The sequence below is a fragment of the Labeo rohita genome, chromosome 14, assembly GCF_022985175.1.
Source record: "Labeo rohita strain BAU-BD-2019 chromosome 14, IGBB_LRoh.1.0, whole genome shotgun sequence".
Classification (NCBI taxonomy): Eukaryota; Metazoa; Chordata; class Actinopteri; order Cypriniformes; family Cyprinidae; genus Labeo; species Labeo rohita.
The window spans coordinates 2,710,660-2,727,797 of record NC_066882.1 but is presented as its reverse complement, the minus strand read 5'-3'; the positions used below and the strand labels follow the sequence as shown (position 1 = coordinate 2,727,797).

Genomic DNA, 17,138 nt, shown 5'->3' with positions numbered 1-17,138 from the left:
TAATAAATCAGCATATTAGACTGATTTCTAAAGGATCACATGACACTGAAGACTGGAGTAATGATGCTGAAAATGCAATTTTGCATCACAGAAATAAATTCCGTTTTAAAGTATATTAAAATAGAAAACCATTATTTTAAATTGTAATAATATTTCACAATATTGCAGTTTTTTCTGTATTTTTAATCAAATAAATGCAGCCTTGGTGAGGAAAAGAAACATTAAAAATCTAACTGATTCTAAACTACTGAACTGCAGTGTGTGCAATGCCCACTTTTCTCAATCCATTCAATTCCGAATGGACAAAATGCCTAGTCCAAATTTTTTTCTTGTTGAATATCCTGTTTCACATTGAAGTACTGTATGTGACACTGTGTAAGTGAAATGGGTTGCATCATTTTGACTTCAGGGCTTTAGGAATGATAGCGCACGGCTACTCTTGGTAAAGTGACGCAGACCGTACCTGACAGTACCAATGAAAAGAACCGGCTCTTGGGGTATGACTGACAGCTTGCTCCTCAAGTCCTCCAGACCAATGTGAGCGATGTTGACACCATCGATGATGATTGATCCTCGGCTGAGCTCCGCTAGTCTGAAGAGTGTGACGCCCAGTGAAGATTTCCCTGAAGAAACAACCAACCTGTGTCACAATCTATTTCCTCCACCAGTACGATGACCCGCAGTACAGATGAACACAGACAACATCTGATAGGATAAAAAAGCCAAGGAGACAGGCGTACCTGAGCCCGTTCTGCCAACTATCCCTACGGTCTCCTCTGGAAGTACACTAAAGGAGAGATTCTTCAGAACCAGAGGAAGGTCATCCCGATAGCGCATTTCTACATTCTGGAAGGTGATTCGTCCTTCTTCTGGCCAGCTGGAAGCAGGAGCGGAGGAGCGGCAGATCTGTCGAGGACCTTCGCTTTCCAGGTTCTGAGTGAATAGTGATTAGCCACATTATTTTTAGCATAAGAGCAGGTGTGAGAATGTGTGAGGATTCCGGTGTCATTCGCTCCCATTTATGCTGTGTGATATTACAAATTGGTATTTCTTACCATATTATTTCAATGTACAATTATAAACTGGTCTTTAGCAGGGATGTGTGAGACTTGTTGACTAGATGATACTGCTGCTGACAGTCCACACCGGAAATACTATATATTTTTTAATTTTTATTTGTTCAAAGGCTTGTTATACTACTGGTTATGCAGGATAATACTGATATGAAATTTACAATTTTAGGGAAAACATTATGAAAGAACAACAGTTGCTATGTCAATACCCTTATGAATATAATACCTGTAAATAATGTATAGTTGAGGTCAAAATTTTTTCTTTCAGAATCTGCAAAATGTTAATTATTTTACAAAAATAAGAGGGATCATATAAAAGTATAGTTGTTTATTTAGTACTTCAAGGTTCAAGGTATACTTTATTGTTCCTTTTTAGGGCTCCAAAAGACAGCCTAAGACAAATTTCCCTAAAAAGGGACAATAAAGTATACCTTGAACCTTGATTAAGATAAAATGACCCTGTTTAAAAGTTTACATCCCCTTGATTCTTAATACTGTGTTGTTGTGACCTAAATGATCCAGAGCTGTGTTTGTTTGTTTAGTGATAGTTGTTCATTGTTTGTCCTGAACACTTAAACTGCCTGTTGTTCTTCAGAAAAATCCTTCCGGTCCCACAAATTCTTTGGTTTTCCATCATTTCCAGATCTATCTTTTCACACTTAGGACAACTAAGCGACTCATATGCAACTACTACAGAAGGTTCAAATGCTCACTGATGCTTCAGAAGGAACAACCATGCAATAAGAGCCGGGGGGTGAAAACTTTTGAACGGAATGGAGGTGTGTACATTTTTCTTATTTTTCCTAAATGTCAATTTTTTCATTTAGTACAGCCCTTCAGAGGCTACAGAAGATTACCCTGATCTTCAGATTTGAAGGTTTTTACCCCCCCTTGGCTCTTAATGCATTGTTTTTCCTTCTGAAGCCTCAGTGAGCATTTGAACCTTCAGTAATAGTTGCATATAGTTGTCCTCGTTGTGAAAAGATGGATCTCAAAATCATATAGTCATTGTTGGAAAGGGTTAAAATACACAAAAATGCTGAAAAACCAAAGAATTTGTGGGACCTAATGTTTTTTTTTTTGAAGGACAGCAGGCAGTTTAACTGTTCAGGGACTCATGAACAACTATCACCAAAAAAAAAACACAGCTGTGGATCATTCAGGTAACAACACAGTATTAAGAATCAAGGGGATGTAAACTTTTGAACAGGGTCATTTTTATAAATTAAACTATTATTTTGTCTAGTGGACTATATGTAAACATCTTTTATGTGAAATATCTTATTCAATCAATAACATGCATTTTGTATGATCCCACTTATTTTGGTAAAATAATTACCATTTTGCAGATTCTGAAAGGGGGATGTAAACTGTATAGTTGCCAACAGAGCTGGGTTTCATGATTTGATTCTTGCACATCTTCCAGTTCATTTCGATTCAATATCAATTATTTTGGATATATATCAGGTACAGTACATGGGAAATTCTCTCAAGGAAAAAAACAACAACTCTCAACTAAAGCTGTAAAATATACATGGGAGTCACTTGATATTACATTACCATAATATTGAAGGCAAAATTAATTTTTATAAATATTTTTTACAATAGTGGTTACAATACTAACTTTACAACTACATAATTACATTTCTACTACAATTTTTTTTTTTTAAATATAAACATTTAAATGGTGGCTGTCATAAAATACTTGACTGATGTATTCAAACATAAATTAAATATTGAGGAACAGTAAAAATTATAATGAATATACTGTATGGTCCATATATTTAACAAAATTCTTGCACATTGCATTCGCCCTTCAAGCTATATGACCTATTTTTCAGGGGCATTCAGTATGAGATTTGACTGTTTGATTCACAGATTAAGGATGCCATTCAAATGGATCAAGCTTTTTTTATTCTTTAGTTATTAATCTATAGCAGCTAATGAATTTAAAGTTTCACAGAAAAGCTTACTTTTGCATTGTAAAATAAGCTGGGTACTTTGTACTTCAGAACTCAGCGAGACCATTATTGGCTTCATTAATCACTGTAAAATGCTCTCCGCCACTTGGGCGGCAGCTAAGACAGCTGTACTGTTCTGCTTTGATAAGAACCTCCTGAAACAAGCTGTGTCATATGCTATGATGTTCTGTCTGGCAATAAACGCGTCCCATGAAGCCTGCCGAGCGGGGTGTAGCGGGCTCACTATGCGGCGCGCTGACCGCTGGGCTCAGCGGCCTGTGCAAAGTAAAGAGCTGATGTCTTTTGTGCGCCGTGTCAACTGAATAACAAATGGTCCGTCCCTTTCTATTTGCCATTAACACAACCAGCACGCTTGTGTCACAGATGTCTCTACCTTTATGTAATGATTGATCCGCTCCACTGATGTAAAACGGGCTTCGGTTTCAGAAAGCAGCCTCACGGTGAACTGAAACAGGCCGGTAAGCTGGAAAGAAAACGGGCAGTGAATAACAACTATGAGCAATAGTAAGCAATGCTAATTAATCACGGCACAGTAGCGGTGCTGCCCTACAAGCTTCCCGTGCAACATGACACCCACTCATATACAGTGTGAGAGAGCAGCGCACCTGTACGGCGTAGGAGATGGCCAGACCGGCGTAGGCGGGAGGAATGTGGCCGTGCATGAAGACGATGAGGAGGGCTACAGTGGTGATGAGAGAAATGCTGATGAGGTCCAGACGCACCGCCAGCCAACGCATAGCACAGCTGAACAGATAATGGCACGCTTGGTTTGTGTCAAGCAGAGCTTGATTCCTGGTGGAATATAACCGATATTTAGCCAAAGTCCTTATTTTGTACCTTTATTCACAACATATTTTGAATCTTGTATATTTTATCTTACATTGTCATATATGGGTGTTTCTGCAACTACGGCCACTTTTGACTCTCCAAAATTGAAAAAAAAAATCAAGCTCTGTAAATTTTGATTTTAACCATCACAATCTGTAATACATATAAAAAGGTCACTAAGATTTTAATCTGAAACATGTTTATTTTTTATGTTTTTCAACTCTTCTTCTTACAAAATGTTCATTATGTACATTTTTTTTTCAATTTCTATAAAAATGTAATATATTTCAATAGCTTTTTCAAATATTGTGCAGTTTTGTAAATACTGATATTAAAAAAAATAACATACAAAAGTTCATGGTTTTCTCTATGCCATGTAAAATTTAAACAGTAACCTTAGATGTCAATTGTTTCCATACACACTAAAGATAACATATTTAGCTTTTTATGACAGATGTTGCAATTTCAATGTGTAAATCATCAACTTAAGTGTTAAAATATTTTTTTTGCAAAAAAAATAAATAAATAAAATGCAGAGCTGCGGTAAGGATTTAATCAGTGTTGCCAAGTCCTCATTATTCCTGCGGAATTGGGCTACGTTCATACTGTTGCTGTGGGTTGTTTTTCATGTCTGCGGGTTGAAGTGAACCCAGTAATGTAATATTCAGCCCCTGGAACCCTACCACAAAATGTGTATTTTACCCCATGGAATGCATTTTTTACTGGAGGACCCCCTTTGTCGAAATGTGATGGGGATACGTTTGGGGTAGTTTTGAGTAGCAATTGGGTGGGTTTTGTTGTGAAAACCTGGCAACCCTGGACATAAATCTAACATTTTACTGCTGGGACCTAAAAGTGCCTGTAGTGGCAGAAATATCCATATATAAGTGACCCTGGACCACAAAACTGGTCATAAAGGGCATAAATTTTTTTAAATTGATGACTAGTTTGTTAGGATAGGACGATATTTGGCCGAGATACAACTATTAAAAATCTGGAATCTAAAGGGTGCAAAAAAATTTATATATTGAGAAAAATCGCCTTTACAGCTGTCCAAATGAAGTTCTTAACAGAGCATATTACTAATCAAAAATTAGGTTTTGATATATTTACGGTAGGAAATTTACATCTTCATGGAACATGATCTTTACTTAATATCCTAATGATTTTTGGCCTGATCATTTTGACCCATACAGTGTATTTTTGGCTATTGCTACAAATACACCCATGCTACTTACGACTTTTGTAGGTTTTGTGGTTTAGGGTCATATATATACTTAAACTGTTTTTAAAAGAAGTCTCTTCTGCTCACCAAGGCTGCATTTTTTGATTAAAAATACAGCAAAAACAGTAATATTCTGAAATATTATTACAATTTAAAATACAAGTTTTCCATGTGAATATATTGTAAAATGTAGTTTATTTCTGTGATGCAAAGCTGAATTTTTAGCATCTCAACTCCAGTCTTTAGTGTCACATGATCACATGAAATTATTCTAATAAGCTGATTTGCTGCACAAGAAACATTTCTGATTATATTCATGTTTAAATCTTTTTTTAACATTAGAAATGTCTTTACGGTCACTTTTGATCAATATAATCAAAATTCCTTGCTGAATAAAAATATGAATAAATTAAAAAAATCTTATGACACCAAAGTTTTGAATGGTAGAGCATACATGTACTCATTGCACCATATAGTACATTGTTTTATAATTGTAACTTCAGTTACAAAACAGTCAGTTCTGATCCTCAAATTTGATTGGTTGAGCAAAGGCAAGACAAAAGCACTCTTAATAGTGCTTAATTATAATTATGAATTACTGCTTTGATAATGCTATATCTATCTATCTATCTATCTATCTATTAAAACATAAGTGTACAAGGCATTATCAAAGTAATTCTTAATTATATTTTTACTGTTACAGTTTTTAATTTAAACTTTAAACTCTTAGTGAAATGTTTTTCTTCAAAAGTGTGTATTATACAGTTTCTTTAAAAAACAAAAGCCACTAGGTTTGGCATTTTTCATTACTTTCTGATGCAATTACATTTTTCAGTGTGGCTTGAGTATTGTCTGTCTACTTTTTGAACTTTGTGCAAACTTTCTGGGACCACGGTATAGACAGACGTTAGGCAAAGTTTTACTTCAGTGTTTGTTTCAGTGAAAAGTTCTGCAAAGTCATGGAGGGCATTTTGTTGTCTGAATATTACCTGTGTATGAAGTCGGCACCCCTGCCGTAAGCATAGATAGTGGACAGGCCTTGCAGACTGCTGGTGATATGAGAGGTGAAAGGGGATTGGCTGATATTTTCCAGGCGCTTCAGCTCACGAATGAGCACCCTTTGGGTAAAAAGGACAATCGGAAAAGTATATTTATATATATATATATTTCTCAGTCCCTGACAAAAAGTCAGCCAGTCTTAAAATATGAGCGGCGATACACGGCTGAGTTTTGATCAAAGCTCTGGCTCATCTCATCTGCTTATCTGTGTGGCTCACAGAGCTGCCTGTGATGTGACAGGTTAGTGGCTTATGAGATGGAGGCCCACAGGGGACAATAACGGTGAGACTGAGGGGATCTTCCTGGCTGAGCTGCAGTCATTTCTGGCTTCTGAACTGATTTATACGGGGCTTTATGGGGCCTGTCACACCTCAGCGCTAACGCTGGCAGGACAGCACAGTCTATCTGCAGCGTCAGGCAGAGCCAGGCCATTATTGATGAGCAATCAGGCTGATTTCAGCTTGTAAGTGCATATATTAAAAATGCATTTTCTTAAAAAGAAGCAAAGCGAAAGAGGACAAACCTGCCTTTGACATGCTTCCTCTAAAACAGATATGAAAATACATGTTTAAGGATGGTTCTATTGTCTTTTTAGACAAAAAAAATTCTATATAATAATACATTTTTTCTATTACATTTAGTTTTACATTTAGGTAGTAAATTTTACAAAAACAAGTAAATAGCAAATAAAACACAGAATTAAACATGAAATTTAGAAGTACAAAAACTAGGCATTTTTTGCAAAACATTCTTCAATAAGTTATCTACACATGATATGTATGTGTGTATATAATATCTGTAAAAAAAATAAATGTATTTTTAAAAATTTACATTTTTAAATAATGTAATTTGAACTTAACTATATATATATATATATATATGAAGAGTTCAGATGCAAAACCAGCTAAAAGCTATCTCGGTCAAAAATGAGTGACACATATTATACGTCCATCAAATACTTTTTCTTCAAACTCGCTAAAATACCAGCCTCAACTCAATCAGAATTACCGGTACTTACATAGAAACCTATACATCTGAGCCTGATAAAAATGCATTTTTTAAAGAAAGACGTCAGATGGATTTAGCTGGTTTTGCATCTGAACTCTTCATATATATATATATATATATATATATATATATACATCTCAATAAAAATAATATATATTATAATAAAGATAAACATTTTCTATATGTTAATTTATTCTTTCTCTTACAATTGTTTAATTAAAATAATTTGGCATTTTTACTAAATTAGTCTAGAATTTTCAGAATTTGCTAGTAAATTTTACAAACAATTACAAGTAAAACATTGAATTAAACATGAAATTTAGAAGTAGAAAAACTAAAAGAGCATTTTTATTCTTCAATAACCGTTTTATTTGCCAAAGATATGTATATGTACATATAATATCTATAAAACATATATTAAATTTAAACATTTAAATGTTTACATTTTTATATAATATAATTAGAACTTATAAACTATATATATATATATATTATAATAAAGAAATATTTTCTAGATAATTTTTCAGATGTTTAATCAAAATAATTTGCCATTTTTTGGTATTTAGAAGTATAAAGCTGAAATAACATGTTTTGTAAAACATTCTTCAATAATTGTTTTATTTACCAATCACTCTTTATAGATATATATATATTTATTTAAAACATTTTTTAATTAAACATATATTTTAGTCATAGAGAATATAGAGAAAATTTTATTATCTTTTTATAAGTTTATTATCTTTATTATCTATTATTCATTATTTGTTGCGTAATCAGCCTGATCTATATATTTGGTTCTACTTTTTACAACAACACAGCTCAACTGTTTCACCCAATAAATCTATAAGACCAAACCTGGAGATTCGGTTGACGATGAAGAGGAAAGCCCCTAAAGGAATAATGGAGAACAGGAACCAGGGAAACACAGCGCCCACCATGCCCAGGCAGAACAGCACTAGTGTCACATTCTGTAGCAGCATTTCAGCTTGCATAGCCAGGCGCACGTCAACTACGCAAAGAGGAAGAACAGAGAGCGAACGTGTGAGACAGCAAAACATCAAAACGCTTTGAGACGCCCCCGTCATCCTGCATTTGAAAGGATTTGTGAAGAAAGATACAGAGAGAGGTTCCTCACCCTCATCCATGTCCCTGGAGAATCGGTTGAGAATGCGTCCCAGGGGTGTTGTGTCGAAAAAGCGCATGGGGCTCAGAAGTAGAGTCTTAAATAGTTTATCATGCAGAACTGAGGCTGCCCGCACAGTGCACTGCAAAAACAACAAGAACACACACACAACACCGTTAATAATGCATGCAACCACACACAACAAAAACGCTAATAAATGAGTCGGTGATTTAAAAACCTATAAAATGCTTTAGTTAGGGTCCATAATGCAAATAAACAGGTCAGGAATGTACACAAACATTTACACAGCCATAACAGCTAGATTTATATGGGGGAAAACCTTGGCAAGCATACAGGAACGCTTCTGTGAAGCATTCTGTGAGGCCCAGCCTGAGACATCACACACGTCCACAGCAAAATAGGTGCATTTTATACTTTGTTACTGGATAAAGACTTTGCATGGCCCATTTCAAGATAGCAAAACAGCTTAAACAATGTCACAACTATGTATAAGGGTCAAGGCTAAAACTCCACAGGGCCCATAGACGCATAAACCACTTCACCTGTTTTAGTGCATATTAAAGTTATTGAAATATACAACATATTTAATATTATAATACAAGTAGCTGCATGCATTTACAGTAGCTGAAGCTTTTATCCAAAGCGACTTACATTAGAGAAGCGTTAGTAATTTGTCATGTAGCCAACAATATTCGCAGTATAAAATGCCATGTTTATAAGAAAGCTAGACTGGGAATGGAGAAAAGAAAAAAAAGAACAGGATTTTTGTGCAAGTGCATTTAGTGAAAATGTGTGTTGTTTGAGGTCAGTAAGACTTTTTTCCACCTAAGAAATTAATACTTTGATTCAGTGAAAATGTATTCAATTCATAAGTGACACTGATAACCTTACAAAAGATTTCTATTTCAAATAAATGCTGTTTTTGAGCTTTCTATTTGTAAAAAAAAATCCTGAAAGACAGAATGTATGCACCAAAATACTGGCAGCACAACTGGTTTCAATGTTGATAATCAGAAATGTTTCTTGAGCTGCAAATCAGCATATTAGAATGATTCCTGAAGAATCATGTGACACTGAAGACTGGAGTAATGATGCTGAAAACTCAGCTTTGATCACAGGAATAAATTACATTTTAAATTATTTTCAAACAGAAAACATTTATTTTAAATTGAAATAATATTTCATAATATTCATATTTTTACTGTAATTTTAATTAAATAAATGAGGACTCAGTGAGCAAAAACTTCCGAATGAATGATTATGAATGATTATGATGTATATTTAAAACATTAAAGGAGAAGTCCACTTCCAAAACAACAATATACAAATAATTTACTCACCCCTTGTCATCCAAGATGTTCATGTCTTTCTGTCTTCAGTCGTGAAGAAATTATGGTTTTTGAGGAAAACATTTCATAATTCTTCTCCATATAATAGACTTCATTGGTGCCCCGATTTTGAACTTCCAAAATGCAGTTTAAAATCAGTTTCAAAGGGCTCTAAACGATCCCAGCCGAGGAAGAAGGGTCTTATCTAGCGAAATGATCGTTCATTTTTTTCGAAAAAAAAAAATTTGTATACTTTTTAAGCACAAAAGCTCGTGCAGCACAGGCTCTGGGATGCGCGTCAACGATGCTACGAATTAGCAATCGGTCGTTCCTGAACGATTCTTTCATTTTGAACGAATCTTTAATGTGACTCAGGAAGAACAAGTCGTCTCTGGGAGTGATTCGTTCAGTCGCGCATGCGCAACATCCTATTAGGTTCTGTATTAGTTCACCTGTTTCGAGTCTTCGGGTTTTTCGAGTCATTTGTTCATCTTATGGGGCTGTCACATGATGAATGAATGACTCAAACCCGAAAACTTGTCAGATAAGAGGTGAGGTGAGCTAATCATAGACTAAAGACCCAGGTAAACAATGAATGAATCTTTTCTGTTTCTTATAGCATTATAGTTTTGTCTTGTTTGTAGTGTGATCAATGTTTGTGTAAACAGTAGATGTGTTAGGGAAGTAACACGTAACATTTTAATGATATTTTGCTAAAATGAACGAAATGACTCGAAAAAAGATTTGTTCATTTTGCTGAACAGGACTCAAAGGTCCGAGTCGGTAAAATGAACCGAACTTCCCATCACTACTATGAATCACATGTAAGTTCATCGTCTGTGTACTGAGTATGGCGAAAAACTCCCTCTTATTTTCTCCTACAACTTGAGAGGAGGACATCGTTGTACCTTTTTGTTTGTAAACAGCGTCTGTGGCCGATCGTTTCGCTAGATAAGACCCTTCTTCCTTGGCTGGGTTAATTTAGAGCCCTTTGAAGCCGCATTTAAACTACATTTTAGAAGTTCAAAATCGGGGCACCAGTGAAGTCCATTATATGGAGAAAAATCCTGAAATGTTTTCCTCAAAAACCATAATTTCTTTACGACTGAAGACAGAAAGACATGAACATCTTGGATGACAAGAGGGTGAGTAAATTATTTGTGAATTGTTGTTCTGGAAGTGGACTTCTCCTTTAAGTCTATTTAAATATATAAACCTAAAAGTCATTTATAAATTAAATCATTTTGTCATTTTAAGTCACACTGGGAAAATAAAGTGCCTGTGATTGGTGTGCAGTGGATCAGAAATAGAAAACAGACATTGTGAACTGAGGGCACATTCAGACAGGCCGTGCCGCAAAGGGCACTTCAAATGTAGACAGCTTTTTTAATTATAAGCGAACTAATTTTGGTCGAATGCACAGACTGTTTCCACTGTAGACATGGTGTCACTCTTAGCCCTTTACATAATCTCATACACACATGAGGTGTAGTAAATGCATGAACGTCATCACTGTCTGCAGCACATATAAACACACGGTTACATAAGTCCAAATATTCTCAAATACATGTCAGGAGACTACTGAGAATATGCCTTCACAACGAAATTCCTCATGTTACGCTCACGGGAGAACATGCAACCGTTTGGATTTGATGGTTTCTGGCACGAGGGGACAAATTCGTTCCATTAAGCGAATATGTAAAGTTCCCAAATTTGTAATCTTACCTCTGGGTAAAAAGAGATTAGCCATCATCGAGGAATTAGTGAATACAAGTGGCACACAATTACACAGACACATAACCTCTCTAATGTGCTGTCGGCTCTGCTTAATGGAGAAGAGGGCACGGGGTCCTGAGGGGACACGTATACTCAACCCCTCCAGCTGAGAGTCAAGACACTGGACAGATAAATGGATTTAGCCTGCAGGCAATTTCAATTAAAGAGCAGAAAAAAGGAGAGAGAAAAGCAGACACTTGGCAATGTCATGGATTGCAGAGCAAGGATTCGGAGTGGGAATGAAACGGAAACTATGGGACGCACACTTGTGCTAGATGTTTTACTGCACGATTATTGTGGCTAAAAGAATTCACTGTAACGACATATCACAATATCTACAGACGTCTTGGAAGAACAAAAAGCAAATAATTCTGTCAATCAAATTCATCTTGATTTTAATGCTGTCAAATGATTAATCACAATAAATTGCATACAAAAAAGTTTTTGTTTACATAATGTATGTGTGTGTACTGTGTATATTTATTATGTATATATAAATACACACACATGCATGCATACATTTAAGAAATAAAAATGTTATTTATATATTAAAAATATATATAATATTAATTATATGAAAATATATATACACATATTAAATTTATACTGTATGTGTGTTCATTTATATATAATAATAAACATACACAGTATACACAAAAATATTATGTACACAAAAACCTTTATTTTAGATGCAATTAATTATGATTAATCGCTTGACAGTACTACTTTATTAAATTAATAATTAAATTAATATTTTATTGCCTCATTTGATAACCAGAAAAAAATGTTATATTGTAAAAATATTGTACAAACAAACTTTAATAAATTAAGTCGTTTTTATGCATTCAAATAATTTGACATGCTTTAACAGAATTTGGTGACAATAAAACAGAAGCTGAAAAAAAAAATAAAACATTTCATAGGGCCCTACTTTTAATAAATTGATGTTAAATTGTATAAGGTTCATTTTTTGATTAACTAGACTTGTTTTATTTATTAATAAAATGTAATTTTACTATTAAAAAAAATTAGAACAGAAAAAAATGGAATTTAGGAAAAAATAAAATGAATTTCATAGGACCCTATATTTGATGATTTGTTAATTGCATTTACTGTATTATACTTTCAATAACACATTTGCATTGGGTTTGCAAAAGCTGTTTTATGCATGTTTTGACATACGTTTTTTTGTTGCTTATATACAGCTGTGATCAGCAGGCGGCACCAACGTGTGATATTTTGAGGGCTTCAAAATAGTGAATTATTTTGCGAACCAATTGATTCACCTTCAGAAACGTTCATTTCTCCCAACAGTACTTTGAACAACAATATTTTACAACAATATATGAGAATAACGATTACTATACGATTTATTGTGACATCACTAATTTACACAATAACGACATTTCATTTTTAAATATCATAATTATTGTCAATACCATTATACTGTGCCCTTTCAATGTAAACTAAATATAAACAATGCCACTGAACCGAACAAAACACATATTTTGCTGATTATTGCTGCTGAAAAAGGTCAATTATTGTCATGTTTTGTTCTGTACTAATCGGTCAGACCGGGAGAAACAGCTGGAGTATTATAGACTGCCAAAAAGTTATAACGAATCAAGGAGAAGAGTGCAAAAAACTGTCTGAGGAACAAAATGCGCTTGGTCAAACTGAACCAGGATTTCCAGGGCAAGAATCTTGACAACGTTTGTTTATCATTTCCAGTCAGGTAAGTGAAATATTAGGCTAATATCATAATTAATACTGCTTGTACGTATCTTTACCACCTATTAACTTTAGTTTGTCAAAATAATGAACAGTTTCCTTCCTACTAAGTTTTTCTCCACACATATTTTCGTATTCAGTAGTACATTAACCATGCAATCCATGCTGTTGTTTACATCCGAGTACCGCAGATATGGCCGTGCATCCGGGTAACTGACCAAATCATGATGTAAGTGCAAACCCTCAATAACATATTGGTTTTCCAGACTACACCACCGTGGGAAAAAGGCATTAATTGCGATGCCCCCTTGACAGATTAACCTGCTACTCTCAGGTAGATTCAGGCAGTGATGAATAGTACATGAGCAAAGAGGAAATGCATCTGCCTCAGGACCCAAGTGTTTGATAAAAAATTCAGCTGTGTGTAATAGATACAGGAAGCCTGAACAGAGCAATCCTGTGCGCTGACAAATAAACTCCAGATTACCTTGACGAACACCAGCCCTCGCACCGTCTTCAGGAAGAGCGCCGCCCCCATGGATAAGACGTACACCCTGGAGTAGTACTGTACGTGCGGATTCAGTCGCATGCTGTCGCTCTCGGCGGTCTCATTCCCCTGCAGCAGCGATGAATTCTGCAGGGACAAAGGAACATCACCTTGGAAACATGATCCTTCCCTAGAGATTCCCATCAAACCAGCTGAACTGTGTGCACCGGTCCCAGTCTCAATTATTTTACAGAATGCGAGTTAACTGCAACATCTGTTGCCGTGATTGTCCCTCTGAGTAAATCTGGTGGAGTCTGGCACTTCTAATTAGTTTCGGGATTGATGTTCGTTTCAGCTAAGCATCAAAACTCAAAGATTAAAGCTAGTTTTTGATCGCCTTAAAGGAATAATTCACCCAAAACATGAAAACTAGCATCATTTTTTTTACCATCATGTAGTTTCTGAATGTACGAAGGCTTACTTTCTGCTGTGAAACTCAAAATGAGAAATTCTGACCAGGGTGCAGAGCCAAACGGGAGGAGCTGGAGGGGGAGCTGGAGCTCTTCTCCATGAATTTATCTTTTCTTTTTTCAAAGTTGATCTAGACAAGTATATGGAAACAATCTAAGTTCTGTTTAATTACATTTATTCTATGTGTCCTCTTAATGTGTACATTTGAGTAATGATTTGCAACTCATTATTCAGATCTGAATCAAAAGATTCGCGAACCTGCTCCGGAGTTCCGATTTAAATCAAATGATTTGCGATTCGCGCTCTGAATTTCCGATCTGAATCAAATGATTCGCGATTCCCGCTTCGAAGTTCCGATATAAATGATTCGCGTTCTGAATTTCCGATCTGAATCGAATGATTTGCGATTCGCGCTCTGAAGTTCCGATCTGAATCAAATTATTCGCGATTCCCGCTCTGAAGTTCCGATCTAAATGATTCGCGATTCGCATTCTGAATATCCGATTTGAATCAAATGATTCGCGATTCACGCTCTGAAGGTCCCATCTGATTCTGAATCAAATGATTCGAGAACCCGTCCCGAAGTTCCGATCTGAATCAAATGATTCGCGATTCCCGCTTCGAAGTTCCGATCTGAAACAAATGATTCGCGCTCTGAATTTCCGATCTGAATCAAATGATTAGAGAATCCGCTCCTAAATTCTGATCTAATTCAAATGATTCGTGATTGACGCTCTGAATTTTCGATCTGAATCAAGTGATTCGCGATTCGTGCTCTGAAGTTCCGATCTAAATCAAATGATTCGCGATTCCCGCTTCGAAGTTCCGATATAAATGATTCGCGTTTTGAATTTCCGATCTGAATCGAATGATTTGCGATTTGCGCTCTGAAGTTCCGATCTGAATCAAATTATTCGCGATTCCCGCTTTGAAGTTCCGATCTAAATGATTCGCGATTCGCGTTCTGAATATCCGATTTGAATCAAATGATTCACGATTCACGCTCTGAAGTTCCCATCTGATTCTGAATCAAATGATTTGAGAACCCGTCCCGAAGTTCCGATCTGAATCAAATGATTCGCGATTCCCGCTTCGAAGTTCCGATCTGAAACAAATGATTCGCACTCTGAATTTCCGATCTGAATCAAATGATTAGAGAATCCGCTCCTAAATTCTGATCTAATTCAAATGATTCGCGATTGACGCTCTGAATTTTTGATCTGAATCAAGTGATTCGCGATTCACACATTGAAGTTCCCATCTGATTCTGAATCAAATGATTCACGAACCCTCTCCGAACTCCTGATCTGAATCAAATGATACGCAGAACCGCTCCGAAGCCAAATCAAATGATTCGCGATTCGCGCTCTGAAGTTCGGATCGGAATCAAAAGACTCGCGAACCCGCTCCAAATATCCGATCTAAATCAAATGATTCGCGAATCCTCTCCAAAGTTTCTATCTAGATACGCGCTCCACATTCCGATCTCTTTCATAAGATTCGTGAACCCGCTCCTTTCTTTATAAGAAAAGATAAAAAGATAAAAAACACCTAACCACACCCTAACCTACCCCTTACCCTATCCTAAACATAACCCCACCCATTAGTTCACACAGAGGTGGAGCTGGACATCCAGAGAGGGAGAGTTGGAGGCCATTCGGCTCTGCAGTGAGCAGTACCTGGGTTTTCTTTGCAACTACAACAGATGTGTAATGAAGCTTCATAACTTCAAAAAGGTCACAAAAGTACCATGGTCAATTTTTAAGGGTTATTTTACTGTAAAACATAAATTCTGAAAGTCTGTTTACCCAAAACTCTGATGCTTCAAAATGTTTGTAAAGAGAACAAAAAATAAACCCATATTAATCAAGCATTTTAATGAAAGTCATTTTATAAACAGAAGCTTACTGGAGTGTTTTCACCAGTTAGCAACCTGTTAAGTTAGCCTAACGTACCTTACAATATGTGTGTGTTGGAAGTCTTCGACGTGGTAAGCGATTATATTCGGAATAAAAATATGAATGTTCTATCTGTAAACATCATACTTTATTCGCTCATTTCAGTTAATCTCATGTAACTAGCAAACTAAGCCAGTAGCGTTAAGTAAACACGGCGACAAGGAGCGAACAGCGGAAGAACACAAACCAATTCAATTGAGTGAGTCATTTACGTTACGCTGAGATTCAAATTTAAACTCGTGACTTTGATCATTCAGTTTAAGCTATTCTCTAGCAAAAAAACGTTTAAAAGAGCCTTGCAATGATTTTAAAAAGCATCTAGCGATTTGTAAAACTGAGCTTTTCAAAACTTCTAATCAGTTAAGCAATGCGTGACGCGTCTCGAAATGATTCAATGTTTCGAAGAGCTCCAATCGGATCACGTATCGCGAATCATTTGATTTAGATCGGATATTTGGAGCGGGTTCGCGAGTCTTTTGATTCCGATCCGAACTTCAGAGAGCGAATCGCGAATCATTTGATTTAGCTTCAGAGCGGTTCTGCGTATCATTTGATTCAGATCAGGAGTTCGAAGAGGGTTCGTGAATCATTTGATTCAGAATCAGATGGGAACTTCAATGTGTGAATCGCGAATCACTTGATTCAGATCGGAAATTCAGAGCGTCAATCGCGAATCATTTGAATTAGATCAGAATTTAGGAGCGGGTTCTCTAATAATTTGATTCAGATCGGAAATTCAGAGCGCGAATCATTTGATTCAGATCGGAACTTCGGGACGGGTTCTAGAATCATTTGATTCAGAATCAGATGGGAACTTCAGAGCGTGAATCGCGAATCACTTGAATTAGATCAGAATTTAGGAGCGGGTTTTCTAATCATTTGATTCAGATCGGAAATTCAGAGCGCGAATCATTTGATTCAGATCGGAACTTCGAAGCGGGAATCGCGAATCATTTGATTCAGATCGGAACTTCGGGACGGGTTCTAGAATCATTTGATTCAGAATCAGATGGGAACTTCAGAGCGTGAATCGCGAATCATTTGATTCAAATCGGATTTTCAGAACGC

At 36.0% G+C, this 17,138-nt stretch overlaps 1 protein-coding gene across 1 annotated transcript in view; it reads right to left on the bottom strand.

The window, feature by feature from the left end:
• The window catches only part of wu:fb13g09 (ATP-binding cassette sub-family C member 5), a 64,508-nt gene that overhangs the window by 9,090 nt on the left and 38,280 nt on the right, over nucleotides 1–17,138 (bottom strand). The window contains exons 23-30 of the mRNA XM_051128466.1: nucleotides 13,642–13,788; nucleotides 8,311–8,440; nucleotides 8,031–8,184; nucleotides 6,098–6,226; nucleotides 3,661–3,847; nucleotides 3,429–3,518; nucleotides 741–933; nucleotides 464–623 (exon numbers count right to left, since the gene is read on the bottom strand). Coding sequence (XP_050984423.1) covers nucleotides 464–623; nucleotides 741–933; nucleotides 3,429–3,518; nucleotides 3,661–3,847; nucleotides 6,098–6,226; nucleotides 8,031–8,184; nucleotides 8,311–8,440; nucleotides 13,642–13,788 — 1,190 coding nt within the window. The remainder of the gene's footprint in view (nucleotides 1–463; nucleotides 624–740; nucleotides 934–3,428; nucleotides 3,519–3,660; nucleotides 3,848–6,097; nucleotides 6,227–8,030; nucleotides 8,185–8,310; nucleotides 8,441–13,641; nucleotides 13,789–17,138) is intronic.